Source organism: Dermacentor albipictus, chromosome 6 (assembly GCF_038994185.2).
Source record: "Dermacentor albipictus isolate Rhodes 1998 colony chromosome 6, USDA_Dalb.pri_finalv2, whole genome shotgun sequence".
Classification (NCBI taxonomy): Eukaryota; Metazoa; Arthropoda; class Arachnida; order Ixodida; family Ixodidae; genus Dermacentor; species Dermacentor albipictus.
In genome coordinates, this window is record NC_091826.1 from 16,054,566 (window position 1) to 16,070,248 (window position 15,683).

The window sequence follows — 15,683 nt, forward strand, 5'->3', positions numbered from 1 at the left end:
GGACTGGAAGTTTGGACCACCTGGGGTCCTTTAACATGCGCCTAAATGTCAGTACACTGGTGTTTTCGCATTTCACCTCCATCGAAATGCGGTCGCCGTGGCCAGAATTCATTTGCGCCATCTTGTGCTTAGCAGCCATAGCCACTAAGCAACTACAGAGGGTGCTCTGGTAAAATCAAAACCCGTTCATTAAGTCGAGGCGTGGTTGTTTTAAGACTAGAAACGATTGTGCCAAACTGAACCCCTCCATTCATTTGCACAGGAACTGGTACATCTGTGCTATTGCACTTCTTGTACCGCAGAATCAATCACAAGTCTTCATTGGCATTGATCTTTTTCCCCGTACAATTCAACAACAGTTGCTAAGTATTCAAACAAATAAATACTTGACAAGCTCAAATAGGTATTTCTCACATCAAATAGAGAAAGCTATTTCATTTGTATTCAAAATCTCAAAAAATTGCACACCCATAATATTTATATTCTTTTGCTGTAGAAGCTGGCGATCCTGCATTCAGACCGCCCGTCGCACTTTCTCAGTGGTCAGAGAGGCGCTCCACCCTTGTTACCAATGGGAACAGCCAGCCGTGAATGGTGGATAAGCGTGGCACAGAATCAAGACTAAGGAATCGCTGTATTATACAGGAGTTAAACTGCATTGCCATTTAAAACCAGTGTGACTCAATTTTTCTATATTAAACATGATGCACAGTTTTTTGTTCTCCTGCCAGTGGATAATAGCAAGTCATTGCAATCTCTGTGGCTAAGTCTCACAGTGGCTGCTTTACTGATACATCATTCTATATTCTACTTAAGAAAAGAATAAGACCACATTTTGCTCTTTTATCATAACTCCTTTTCCGTTGCACAGACCAAAGGTGGCAACAATGCACATCATTGCCAACAATGTTCATGTGCAGAACCCAAACAAGACTTGGGGTCTTTTGTATTGAGGTCTGTTAGCATATGCTAACTTTCAGCGCACTATTTTTTAAAGCTCTTAAATATCTGTTGTTCTCTCCATACTAATTATGCCTTCCCGCAAGATCAGAACTTTTTATTCTCCACTCTCAAGGATGTTGCCAGAAGGGACACCGCTGTTGCATGAGAATTACATGATTGGTGGGATGGAAGAGTCCTCGGCAGTGATCCGACGCTCCGGTGGCTGGAATGACAGTGCAGCTGAGAGAACAGAACACATTGGGCTGCAGAGTGATGTAACGAGCACATAGTGCTTCTGATTAAGTGATGTTGCACATGTGAATGTGAAGCAATGGCCATCTCAGAACAAATCAAGATCATTGTAGAGGACAGCTTTCCTGTTGTCGGCACTTCCACCTTTCTGGCTGTAATTAGACGCTGCAGTAAGAGAGAACAGAAAGACATGAAGAATATTACAATACTATTATTCTTTCTTTACACTAGTTACATAAGTGAAATGCCTCACATCACACAACACCTATAGTTAACTTACAAATTATGGAAAAGCAAGTTATACAAAAGTAAACAGCATTGTAGTACATGAGGGTCGAAGAAAATTCTGCTACCATAAGGGCCACAAAAATGTTTCATGGGAACGCTTCAATGAACATGTTGCAGTTTCGCTTGAAAACTGAAGTATTGATTGTGATATCAAATTATTAGACAGCTACATGAAGCTTGCAGTTTTATCAGTTGCATAAACTGCTCTAAACATTTGCTTAGTAACCAAATTAATAAGCACGCTGTCACACACGCACAGGCAAACATGAATGCATTTTACTCAATGACCTCGGGCACTCACTGTCAGAATACTGCCACTATGAAGAGTGGAAGCAGTGGTGAGTGAATTCTCCTTCGTGCTGCCTCTCACTACAAACTAGACATGTGAGAATGCAGTGCATGCGATGCTGTCAGCTATCTCGGACTGCCTAGCCTTCAACCCCATCGCAGATTACCTACAAAATAGACTGTGCAAACTGCCAAGCTTGGCCAGTGCTGTTGAAGTAGAAGAGAATATGCGCACTAACCTGTCCCCTAACCCCTTGTGCATGTGAGAAGACTGTGCACACCCTTACGCTTTCCTCCCTTGCGCACGCAAGGAGATGTCGCTGCTTCAAACCACCATCTTTTTCGTCTCCCCCTCGCAAGTTTTCTGTCACCCTTATGACATGCAGCGCAAGGTCAGCGCATGTTATTGCACTTGGACTTTATACGGAACGTCATGGCGATGCCTATGACGGAAATTTGCCTGGAGTGTTCGTATAATTACTGTCGCAATAAAATAAAATTCCCCGCGGTGCTTTCCACCAAAATTAAAAGCGGTAAACATGATAACACCACAAGATTGGACCAGAGGAGGTCACACAATGGAAGAAACTTGTGCATCTGCAATGCTTGAATCACTCATCATGCAGTGTAAAATCAAAGATGCACTAAGCACTAGGAGCTTGCCAATCGCACATAATAGTATAGAATATACTATGCAACTGATAGTAATGGGTACATTAAATTGTGACTGTCACAAAAACAATTAAACAAAGTAATATAAGAAATCGAGGCAATAACACAGGCAGAAGTGCACTGCATGCACTGCTTCATATTTTTTCACAATTTTTCTGCTGAACAATAATGTCGCAGATTATAGTACTTTTATTGTCATTACAACTCTTAGTGCGAAGAAAGTACCGCTGGTATTGTCCTCTGGCCTCGGTCTTTGCTCTGTTACGAGCACATGTTCTTTGGCACAAAATTTGCTGACTCACTTCTGCAAGCATATATTAACTACTATGTTGTTTTGTACTAGGTTTGTGCATCATCAGCAATGTATCATGATGCTATTCAAGCAAAAGTTGTGCATGTATTTTTCGCTTACCCATAGAAGTCCAAGTTGCTGGTGAACCATCGGCTGATTGCGGTATCAGGGGCTGCCTTCGGGCAAACGAAACCCTTAATTTGATACCAGACACGGTGGCACCATTCATCTTCAAGGTAATGAAAGAAATAAAGGGATGCTTAAGGTCATTTCCGAGTTTACTGATTTCTACAATGAGAAAGTAAATAAAAATGGGATGCTTAAAGTCATTTCCAAATTTACTGATTTCTACAATGTGGATTCACATCTGCACTTGAACTGAAAGTTAAGACACAAGTAGAACAAGAAGGAAGTTTGTGCTGGACAGTGTTTGTGCAGTCAGCACAAACTTGCAAGATAAGACTTTTAGACTGAATTTCAGTGTGTGGCAATCTTTGAAAATCACTGACATTAAGTATACAAGTGTGTTTATGTTTATGTGTTTCACACATATTGAAATTTGGCGCATACAACAAGGAGTCAGGCCTGCGATCCCAAGCTCAATTACACAATGAATGTGATGGCTGGTAAGCCACCACAACAGTGAGCTCTTTCTGCATATGCATATCGAAGATCGTAGTAATTCTAAGTTACTTCTAATCAATAGTATATCGATAGCTCTGATATATTTATACTCAAATATTACTCAATCCAAGTCTCCTTCCTACAGACATGTGCTAACCATGATTTGGAGACACTAAAGTAATATGCAAGAACCTATGGGGTCTCACAATGCAAACCTACCATACCCCTAGCTTAAGCAATATTCTGATAGATGGCTTTGGATTAGCTCCGACTACAGTGAACTCTTAATACATAAAAACTTAAGTATTATCATGGCCAAACGACATGCAAACAGAAAAATATAGAAGTATAACATTTGTAATGCATAATACCCAGACAACTTTGACACCACTATGTATCCAGTTGCAAAAGATGGTGTAGGAATTAAACGTACCAGCTGAAATCATGCCAGCATTTCACAAAACGGTGAAAGTGGACATGAATGCATTCTAGCTAGCCGTTAACTCCACACTTCATCCGTTCATAACGGTAAATGAATGTTTGTGCAATGTGGAAGTGAAGGTCTCAATCTATTCACGATGGTCAAACTTTTCACGTATCTGGCTCTACATAATGGATTTATAATGATAGAGGCCCTCGCAATACTTTCTCCCACCCACTTTTTTTTTAACAAATGCCCCTGTTATTCTTAAGTAAGTGCAATAATGTATGTAGATAAGACAAATTGTGCACTTACCTCAACAACAGCCTTTTCTGCACATTCGATTTTCTCAAAGGTCACGAACCCACAGCTAAACAACAGAGCAAAAGTTGCGTAGTTAGGGAACTATTTACTTTTATTAGCCAACCAGTATTTTAACACAGCTCTGTCCTGTACAGCTCAATCAAGCAATGTCACTGCAACTTGATCCAAAAATTTGCACTGGGTGATTTTCCACACAATATAGAACATTTAGATAAACACATGTGCTCTTAAATGAGAATAATTGCATAACTGATTTTAATTATTTAGTAGTTAACTAGTCACTGTACAAAAGCTGAGTTGCCAGAACAGCTACCAGTGACATGCCACTTTTAAAACCTGTCCACTGGTAAGTATAGTTAACTAGTAACTTATTAAGTATTTTTAGTGAAGTACTCAAATGATCATTTAGAGTCATGATATAACATTTACAAATGCAAGAGTACTGACTTCTTAAAATGTGTTCTTATAGCTGCACATATTTGCTGCCAAAAATTGAAGTGTTCTCACAACAACAGGCCTACGATATATAACGTTAGCTGAACATGATGCACAATCGCTGTAGCATGTAGGGACAGATTATGCATCAACAGAAGACACTGAGCAAAAACACAATTTCTTAAACTACTGTGGTCAAAAAACCATTCCAATCAATATATCTCTGGTCTTGAAACAAGTCTGGCAGAGCAAGTGGTTAAGTTTTGATCAAGGTTTTTCATAAGCTGAGCACACATGCTCTTCACAAACTACTCACTCTGTCGGTGCATCATACTCACTTTTTATCAAGCTCCATGGAGATATTCAAAAGGGAACCATAGGGTGCAAAGGATCCCCGCAAGAGGTCTTCACTCACACCAGCACCGTGCACATAAAGTGTGTTCTTTTGCCGTGGTTTCTCAGGTGTAGAATCTCGTGGTGTCTCCAAGTGCTTCGGATCATCCTCGTCCAAATTGCCTCCGCTCACAAAACTTTCATAGAGAGACTTCATGGCTGGCCGTGATGATGATGGTGATGATGATGATGTACCCTGTGCCACAAGAAGATTGTAGTTTAGTTAATTTGAGACCTCTCATACACTGATTGGGTTTACAGGGAGTGTTTCAATGCCAATTTTATATTCTGGGGTTTTATATGCCCAAACCACAATAAAATTATGAAGCATGCCATAGTGGGGGAGGCCAGATTAATTTGACCAACTGGAGTTACTTGACCAGCACCCAATGCACCGTACACCGGCATTCTTTTATTTTGCTCCCATCGAAATGCAGCCGCAGTGGCGAGGATTTGATCCCGCTCCCTTGAGCTCAGCCGTGTAATGTCAAAGCCATTAGACCACACCATCATGGGGGGTTCTTAATGCCAATACCGTCTGTACTTCTGTGTAATTTTCTTGTGATGGCTCCTACTGCTAATGCACTTACTTGAAACTCCTAAAGGCCAAATGCAAACATATGTTGTGCCCATTTCAGTACTTCTTTCTACTAGCCATCAAACACCACTGCTGGGCATCATTGAGAAGAAATACACTTGTAAGCTGCACGAAACTAGAACTTATACTCCATATAATAAAGCCTAGAATAATGAAAAAGCAGCTTTCAAAAGGACTCTCTAGCTAGGTAAGTAATCCTGCCTAGTTGCCGGAGAACCATCTAGTCAGTACTATGGTTTGCTGTGACGTGAAAAAAACAGAAATATAGAGTAGGACAGGAAAGAGTGTCACTCCTATCTAAGTTTCATTCATAGCAGACAGGTTCACCTTAATAGGGAAGGTGCCAGCATGCGCGAATGGATTTGTGCACCACAATCGGACCAAGAAGATGAAATTGCAAAAATACATGCCTATTCAGACATACGATCAAAGAACTGACGTTCAATGCAGCGCAGAGCCACAGATGTATCACGGTTCAAAATGGGGTGTTTCTTTATGATGTAGTATGCCTCCATTAATTAAAGTGCCAAGGCATCTTTGCTTCTGCTGAGAATACAGATGTTATAAAGACTTGGTTCACAGATGCAGGATCCACAGTGCATGGGCAAATGTGCACCAACCTTATTTTTGACGGAAAGCACATGTTTCATTGCCCTATTAGTATTCACACAGTGGCCTGTTTGGCCGATACATACCTTACCACAAGTATACCGTATTTTGTACACCATGGTGGTCACGCAGGCAACATACAGCTGAGCATGCTTTTTTTATACATGAGGTTCTACACGAGGACAGCTTCCACAGAACCGAAATGCGTTGCCACAAGCCAACCAGCTTCCGTGGAAGGAAAAAAGCAATAGGTAACCTGCATCTGTTAGCCACTTTCTTCAGGTTGTGAGCCACTTTGTGCACATAATGGACATCCTGCGGCCTTTTATCTACTAGTGGCTGCCTCAAAACACATGGAGGTGATAGCCCTCTTGACAAGTTTAGAGTGTACTGAAAGGCAAAGGCTTCCTGTGTGAGCAAGCACAGTACACCCAGCAGATGTGTTGCCCAGAAAAGGTTAGGCTAAACCTTCAAGCTGTCATTTTTAGAAAGTTTGTGTGTAAAGGAAAGCCCTCTCTTATGCCGTCCATAGTGCTAAAACTTCATCCACAGTATTAGTGCACTGCCTGTGTGGTTGGCATGGTGTACAAAATTTTGCTTGTTTGCGGCAGGCTGTGTAAAGTCGACTCTTGTTACAACAGACCTTGATAATCCCATAGAAGACATTCATTTTATCCGAAGTCCGTAATATCCAAAACACCTTACTTCCGAAACTTTTGGCCCGATACCTAAAGCTTTATTGCAGAGAGTGATTAATGAACGTTCAAACTAAAAAACAAATAAAGAAAGTCGCAGTTTTGCCCGAGAGGCGGAACATTGCGACAGCAAATCAAGCATAAGTGTGGCAGCAGCAGTGAGAGAATTCACTTTCATGCTGTCTCTCGCTTCAACACGAACTAAATGTAGAAAGCACAGCGCATGCGAAGCTACCAGCACTGGGCACACTTTGTCCGCATCGCAGGTCGCTTTCAAGATACGGGGACTGCATCGTAAGCAGCAGTTGCCAGAGTTGAACCCCCTCTCTCCCTCTGATATGAATAAGCTTACTAGTTGCAAGCAACAGTCTTTCTTGTCCTTGCACTATGTCAAATTTTTTATGCGTCACAACAGACCCCAATAAGTATGAGCCAACTAGGCCAGCAACAAGTAGTAATATGCCTCATGAATGACCGAGCCAAATATTGTTACAGTACTAATGTAGCAGGGAGCCTAACAATTTTTTATCGATAATTTGTCTACCTTTTTGTTAAACTTCTTGATATATTCCCACCACTTTGTTACTTACTAAGATACACAAAAAAGCACAAGCTTTTTGGTGTGTCTAGGCTACTGGCTAGATTTCTTCAGACATGATAATGCAGTGCCTCCAGCAAGACCAAAGAATGCAGAAACCTGACTGGCACAGGGCAGAGGTACTAGCTGGTGGTCAATAACTATGCCATGTCAACATATAACCTCACAGATAAAACGATGCAGTGAACCAGTCTTCGAGACCATAGAGATATTAGCGCTCAGTGTGATGACATGGTGCAATGTTCACAACATTCCATTAAGACAAAGTAGCGCAGCATTGAGCATGGAAGGAACCGTGAGGCGGAGGCAAAGGTCATAAATGTATGGCAGATGCAGCATTTGATAGACAATAACTATGCTTATATGAGGCACACTCACAAGCACTTAGTTCGAAAAGATATTAGAGGGGATGCCCTTTGACACCAGGCAAATTCCATCTTTCCTAAAATGTGCAGCAGAGCCTCTTTAATAGCGTACTTTGCTGTTGTGAAATATCGCCTGCCATTGCTTATTTTGAAGCACAGGAATCAAAGTTGCCGATGTACGAATGTGTGTACCTTTCATGATTGTGTACGGCTGCACTCATATGCACAAACACAGCCATTACTGTTTTCAATCAGAGCAATGGTGTAGACACTGTGCCTCAAGAGGTTTAAAGAAAGATTGATGTTTACAACATATCAAGTCTTCGTACACATGAAGATGTCACCTTTATAGATAATGAACATTGTTAGCATTGCAAATTGTAAGACATAAAATTGTAGTTTTTCAGTACATATTTGCCAGGGTATAGCTGGCATGAAAAAGGCAGACAAGAACAAAAACAAAAATAAACAAGCGCTATACCATGGCATCTTGGCAAGAAGCTGCCCAATAAGCTTTGCTAGACCATATTTACATCCTGGGTGTATAGTCAGTGCTATAAACATTGTCAAAGCTGGAAAGCCTAAGACAGCAAGCAACAATGTGCACCAGGAACTTACAGTGACGTCTGATTCATCTTCTGTGGGATGGTTTGCAGCGTAAGGCTGATAGCCGATGCCTCCAGGGCGGTCGTTCAGGCTACGCTTGCGTTCAGATGCTTTAGATCGCTTGAATCCATGCCGCTCCTTGTTTTCAACTTTGATGGCGCTGATGGCCTGCAATGGGTCACAAATACTTAAAAATATAGCAGCATTTACACTCATATACACAAGCCACAAAATATAGCAGCAACAACATTATACTTTCAGGCCAGTTTCAGCTGCCTATACACTCCCCGAGCTAGCAGATAAATTTTTGTACTATCGACAGTTTGATAATGACTTAACTATTGATAGAACTAACAGTAGTTTTGCATCACTAATACACAGACCAATGCTTTCAGCAGATGACTATGTAGCATCCCTTGATTGCAATGGCATCATCACGAAAATTGCCGTTTCGTGCACTTATAACACAGCAGCAAATGCCGTCTTCACATTTACACCTGTGTCCATGGCTGAGCCGGATTGCATACTAAACAGAGCAGCTTATCAATATGCTGTCATGACAACACATGAATAAAATTTTGGTGATACAAAAAGAAAAAAACTAACATCTCTTGCTATAGCAGCAAGCTTTTCATTTCCCAGAAAGTGATGAACGGAGCTTATTTATCACTGTTTTTCAGTCTCTGCATGTTGGAAGATGTGGAACGGGCAGATCAGGATTTGCTATTTGTGCCACAGGTTCCAGCCATTCATACTTTCATTTTCAGCTAAGATTTTCTGTTCGCCTTTGACTTACCTCAATTTCGCAACCCAATGCTCATAGCCTGCATGATACCAAAGCATGGGCCTTCACAGTGCAAATAAAGCAACTGCACAGAGAAGACACACAAAGACAACCATACAAGAACTGTTGCTTTTTTGTGTACCTTATTTGTGTGGTTGCTTTGCTTGCATTGCGATAGGAAATTAATTGGCAGCAACTAGGTCAATTTAATGTTCTTTTTTCTAAACGATAGTGAAAGAAGCTATGTTGTATAAAGTCCTAGGTTATTACTGCTGGCCAACTTGGGACAACATTATTCTGTTGAACATTCAGAAAGCTTGCCTATGTATATTATACATTGTCACGATGGTGAAGAGTCAGATTGTGGCACCGCTGAGAGTCGCAAACTATTTATTGGACAAACTTGTTCCCACAAAGACAAGTTGCACTCGGGCAAAACAACAGTGACAGGTAGATGCACAGATCGTAGAGATCTGATCCATGGGTCAATCTTGTTGGCTATTTACATGTCACTCGTCGAAGATTCCAGCATAATCACATGCCTTCCAGAATGTACAACACTACTGCATTGCACATGCAATCCAATTACACAGCATTCAACGACAACATAGACAACAGGTAGAACCAGCAACAACAATCGAGAAAGGTCCGATACATGCAGGCACCTTGCGTCAAGCAGTTGTTAGCTAGTGAAAGAGTGGTCACCGGAAAAAAGGATAAACAATGTACCCACGTCAATATGTTCTCTCTCTCAATTTCTTGTCAATGTACTATAAAGTGTATACGTACCCCCGATTTCAGCAGCTTCTTGGCGACTTCTTTTGCATCTGGTTTTGACTCTGAAACTGGGCAAGAAGAGGTAGGTTTACACACATAGCTAATAGTAGGGGCAGACTTCTATGCTGTAGACATTCTGAAGCTAATTATTGACGCCTGTCACTGTAGGTGGGACTCGCTGATGCTTACCTTGGTCATGGCCTTGCATAAACACGTGACACATGGAAAAGAATGTGAGTAAAAATGGTGAGAAAGCATTTCGACCGCGAACGACTAAAATATATGAACAAGACACAACAGAGAATGCATGACAACCAACGCGAGTCACGAAATATGACAACAAATCCGTATTGAAGAGCGCGTGAAGGTCAGGTTTCTAACACAAGCACAGTTGCAGTAAAGATCAAAAGCGTTGCACACATAATAATCCTACAAAACTGCAACACAATGAGCCTTGCATTTACTTTACGCTGACGCCACTGAGGCCACAAAAGTTGCGCAAGTTCGATTACGTGTTTTACGCAAGTTTCCAGGTATTATTTGCTTTTTGAAAGTTACGTGCTGCGATGCTTAAGGCCGTTACCGTGAATTATAGACGAGACAAAGCAGAAAAAAATTAAGCCGACAGACCTTTCCGCAGCGTCGTCTGAACTGGCGGTGGTTCTTGTTTGGGCGTTTTAGTCTGTTGCAGTGCCTTTTTCTGGAACCATAGAAGGCCATTCATGAAACACGTTACATTTTACAAGAACCGAAAGTTGAGCAAGTTATGGTTTCGCGGTACGGAAAGGCAAAGCCGGCAGACTCCAGACGCATGCAGAACGAAAGGCGTTCCGTTCGAAGACGGCCTTTCGTGTAGTCCTTTTCGCTCTACTTGTGTCGTGCTTGCACGCCAGCCTCTCCGCACCATGAAATACGTTATATGCACCAGCACCACTTCAAAGCCAACTAACTCCTAGTCTTTATTGCTATTTACAGATCAAGATGAGAAGAGTCACCTCGAGTAGCGTGCTAGGCGTGCCGTCAGCCGAATATCTTCAGTTTTCATTTAAAAGCCTGTCTCTTACTTATAATAAATTACCAGAAGCTTCCATGTATTGCGTTTTATGGCAACTAACACCAGAAAACACGACATTACGGCGTCCGAGCATTACGGCGTCCACAAAGCTACAACACTTTCTCACCTTGCGTTTCAGTTTTTGGTATTTCTTCTGTAGCATGTCCTCTTCCTCAGTGTATTGGGAGGGAAAGTGCAGGTACACCATTTCACTGTCGTGCCTTTAGGGAGCTGCACACCGTATAGAACTCAAGCTTACCACGAAAATAACGACGCAAAAATACCGAAGCACCTATCCTAAACTCTTTTTCACTCCGCGATGATGATGATCATGATGTTCATTAGGCTGTCCCAATTGAAACGGGTCCCCATGCGGAGGGCTCTATGGCGGAGGGGACTTCTTAGCGTACCCAAAACTAAACAAATATATGAAATAGCAAAAAAAAAGACAGGTAAAACAGAGAAGGCGACTACTTTTTCCTCGGCAGAGGCGAGTGACTTCAGTAATGCGCAGCACAGCACAGCCGGATTATTTTGCTGAATGTGCCACGGCATAATGCCATGGTCATGCGCACATTCATTCTGCCTCTCTCCCTCCCCCTCCCCCCTGCTACCCTTCCTAAGAAACCAAAGGTGGTCCTTGGGTGGTTCTTCCATTAGGTCAAAGTGCCATCATTTTTCACGAATCACTTATCCACTCACTGCACCAAACTCAACTTGGAAAAGGCATATGCATTTTTGTGCACTCGAGACTATCGGCATCCTTGAAAAGTCATGAAGTTCTTTAGTCAGCCATTAAAAAATCTGTTTTGCACTTCAACTAACATGACTGTGCATCCTCGTAACAGTTCGAATTCAATGGGCCTATTTTTTCTCCCGTCGCTTTTCTAGCTTAAACCACGGAGTTAGTGGCCAAAACCCTTCAGACGTCACGATTCGACTTTGACCTTACAATGACAACCACCACAGCTACCACGAAGAAAAAAAAAGTTGATTTTCTCCACTACTAAGGCCCCATCACAAATATAACCAGGACAACACAGTGGTCCTGGTTATGGTGGACAGTTTTCAGTGGTCTTTTAATGAAGTCTTTAAAAAAATTTAATAAAATCCCGACCATGTGCACTTCTGCTTTGGATGACACTAAACTAACTTGCTTCATTCTAATAGACTCCAAGCACCCTTGCTTCAATTGACACTGAATTTATTTGAGCTTAACAAACGTTTAAGCTACTGCTTACCACCTGCTACATTTACTTAATTCCCTTCTTCCGATACACTGGCTGCTCCGGGCGCAACTTCATTCTAATAAAATCATAAGCTAGAATTTATGTATTAATTCTCATATTCTCACAAATTTCGTTTTCATTTTTTTTTCTTACTGTTATATTGAACTACCCAGTTGTTGGCTAATATCCCATTGGGACATGTGCCACTGGCAACTATGCCCCACTTCTACATCAACTCCAGGGACAATGAGGGAGGCGGGGTGGACCGATTCGTGACCCTTACATCAGAGTCATGTCAAACTGTTGTGGTAAACTCGATCCGAACCCACAGGGCACCTCAACTAACACAGATTTTTATGCTAATGAGAAGGGAACTTTATGCATTAAAGCAGTAGAGGAGGGTATCAGAAAAACACTAAAGCCCTGTAACCAAGTTTCAAGCAGTCATAATGGGCGTATGGCGACTCTGCTGGAAAGAAAACTGCAAGGAGCACAGCATTGTTTGTTGCAAAAATGGTTCCAACAATTCTGTATGTCCAGCTTATTAGCAATGGGAAAGACAAGATCACCATTGCAAACCCAGTCTCTCTGTTTGTTTGGTATAAACTATACAACCAGTTGCTTTTCTCTGTACTTACCATGATCACATGATGCATACTAGTATGTAGTAATGGTTATTCACTTCATCCCAAAGTTGATACCAAAGTTCATCCCATTCACTTCATCCCAAAGTTGTTCATTCTTAAATGAATGCCCAGCCTTTCAAACTGCTTTTCCGAGTCCCAGGTTGAACAGCAGTTTCCCTTTCTCTAAAGAACTGAATGGTGCAGATGTCCTCAGACAGGCATGGAAGATAAGAGAGTGAACAAATATATAGCACCGTCGGATCTGTGTCGTCATCTTTTCTGTCATCAAGAGCTCCCATTTGCTCTATACCTTGAGCTGTGTTTTTTCCTCACAATTTCTGACGGTTTTGACCTATTGCAAATGGGAAGTGAATAATAATTCCCTTCGCTACATAGCAGCATCAAGATTTTTCTTGCATTGCATATCTGAGTGACTGCAAGTAGCAGGGCATGCCTTGGTAAAGGCATCTGTTCATCATCAACCTGTCAATTTAATGGCCTGACATTTTTGCGCTACTGCCTTCAACTGCACTCAAAACCGAGAAGTGTCCAGTTTCATGAAATGGCAGCCATCTGTCAGAGTTACGTTTCATTGCACAATTTGTCCTCATTACCCACAGTTATCACTGCAAAGCGTCCATGCAAGGTGTGGCACTCAAGCTACTAGTTCGAACTTTCTAAATCCTACAATACACCTTTAAGGTGCTGCAATAATGCCTCAAAGTAAGATTGACTAACAAAATTCATGATGTTCAAGAAATGTGTGGCACTATGCTGCAAAAGTGATTATTATATGCAAAGTATGGTAGAGAAAAGAATTGGAACAGACACATCTGGGCTATTGTTTGCAGTGACAGTATACCGGGTCCTACTTCTTTATATGTTTAAGAATTGCCTGTGGCATATATCAGAAATTTACTCACTGAGCTGCATTACTTGAAAAAGTGGATATTACTTACACTGCAACTCAAAATGCATAGTTGAATAAGTAACGAAATTTCACTAGTCAACTTAATTACTTTAATGCACATATTGCAATATACGAATTGATGCCAGAGATTGCAAAAGGCACAAGGAATGAATTTTGAAGCTACCACCAGTTTTGAGATAGGAGTTGTCAAACTTGTAAAAATGCACTCCCTTTTTTTTAACAAAATGCCATTTATGCATTGAAGAAGCTACAATATTACTGGAACACCAATTAATCTCATCACAAACTTTGAGAATGCATAACTTGAAACTGGTTTCCTTGCAAATTCTTAATTCTACAATTCATAAACTTGCAATATGTGCTGTAATGGAATTAGTTTAGAAGTGATTAGCAAAACTTAGTTAATTAGCCAATAATCATATTGATTTTCCCTTTATCTAGGTAGAGTAACCTCTAGGAGTAATATATCTCAACAAGTAGACTTGCTACATGCCACTGGTGATTTTTCAAAATTCTTTCAACAATTAAAAAGAAAGAAAGAGAATTCGAAGAAAGAAAAGAGCCAAGTGTTTAAAAACCCCTGGTCATGTAGTAGGTTTACTATTCTTCTTGACAGCAATGATTAAATCATATGGAACTCTGAAGTGGCTCGACATTTTTTCTGGCACGCTGCACATATACAGTTTATTTCGTTTCCCCAGTTGAAGTATATTTTTTTAGATTTATGTCATGGAGTCCGCATCTGTGGACAGAACAGAACACAGATTCAAACTATTATCAGTTCTGAAGATGCATATTATTGATGATGCCAAAAATGCAAGATGTGTCTATGTTAACACAAAATTTTCAATAGACAGCATTACTGGCACTTGAAGGGGATATAAAATGTGGAGATGGGGCCAATTTTTCTAGCCTTTCATTTACAACAAAGCTGTCTATGGCTAGGATCCCTGGATTTCTTCATGAAGTAACGTAGATAGAAGAGTATCATCATCAATGGCTCATGCCCACGTAAGGCAGAGGCTACAATTAAGCAATCAGCAAAGTGAAGCAAACAGTGCATACATTCTTTGGAATCACGCATACGACATACAGCGCAGCGTACATTTCAATAAAGAACAAGCTCAAAACAAGCATCCAAACCACATAATTGATGACAAGGAGCTGCTGCGCCTACATAAAATTTGAAGCACGTAGAGCACCTCAGACATGTTCCCTGGTATATATTATTGTGCAAGCTGCTGCGGTGACGGCGTCTCGAGTGTAGCTTACGAAGCAGGGAGTGACACATCAAAACTTTCATATGTTAAAGAGGAGCCTACCTAACAACTAATTTGTGTTGTAACAGTGCTATGGGAAAGCCACGTATAGTGAGGACTCCTGAAAAGCAGCATGCATATGAGGCACGGCGAATTTTTCTCTCTGGTCCACCCTTTGTAGGCACACAAAGTAGCGGTGCAAGCCAAGTTGCAGGCCGCTGAAACGTCCTAGGCTAACAATTTGGTAAAGTGCATGTGAATGTCACCATGTGAATAATTTCAACTTGCGTTGCAATGGGTAATCGTTCTAGCTGTCGCTTACAGCGTCGATTTTTAACCACTTTCACAGCGTGGATTGGAGACAATTTTATTTTGGTATGCCACAATAATGCATGCTCTAGCATGTTTTTCTTGTGTGATAAAATGAGGCAGTCAATACAGACTCTTAGACCAGACTCGCCAGGAAAATACCAGCAAGTTGATTCTGTAGCATAAACTGCACGGTCAGTCAGATACGAGTGAAAAGTCGCAAAGAAGTTGTAGCTACAAGCATCCGAGGTAAATCCCTTCTGAAAGCCTTGAATCCAGTGAGAAAATGCATGGACACACAAACAGAGGCAA

General features: G+C 41.2%; 1 protein-coding gene across 2 annotated transcripts; it reads right to left on the minus strand.

The window, feature by feature from the left end:
* Window positions 1–1,042: 1,042 nt before the first annotated feature.
* Nelf-E (negative elongation factor E) lies at window positions 1,043–11,514 on the minus strand. Of its 2 annotated transcripts, XM_065447274.2 has the most exons (9): window positions 11,145–11,514; window positions 10,594–10,663; window positions 10,153–10,164; window positions 9,976–10,031; window positions 8,415–8,570; window positions 4,877–5,127; window positions 4,095–4,149; window positions 2,855–2,963; window positions 1,043–1,359 (listed from the first exon to the last, which is right to left on the minus strand). In XM_065447274.2, exons 1-9 carry the CDS (start codon window positions 11,223–11,225, stop codon window positions 1,283–1,285), a joined length of 867 nt encoding a protein of 288 aa, XP_065303346.1. In that variant the 5' UTR covers window positions 11,226–11,514; the 3' UTR covers window positions 1,043–1,282. The 2 variants fall into 2 exon arrangements, with proteins under 2 accessions (XP_065303346.1, XP_065303347.1); XM_065447275.2 differs by lacking the exon at window positions 10,153–10,164.
* Between the last annotated feature and the right edge of the window lie 4,169 nt (window positions 11,515–15,683).

Bases quoted from the DNA above. Each gene is read 5' to 3' on its own strand.
- Nelf-E (XM_065447274.2), bottom strand. From the start codon at position 11,225: ATGGTGTACCTGCACTTTCCCTCCCAATACACTGAGGAAGAGGACATG. The intron at 5,128-8,414 runs GTAAGTTCCTGG...CTTGTGGCACAG, and splicing joins AAGATGAATCAGACGTCACT to GGTACATCATCATCATCACC. The intron at 4,150-4,876 runs GTGAGTATGATG...TCTGTTGTTTAG, and splicing joins TCCATGGAGCTTGATAAAAA to CTGTGGGTTCGTGACCTTTG.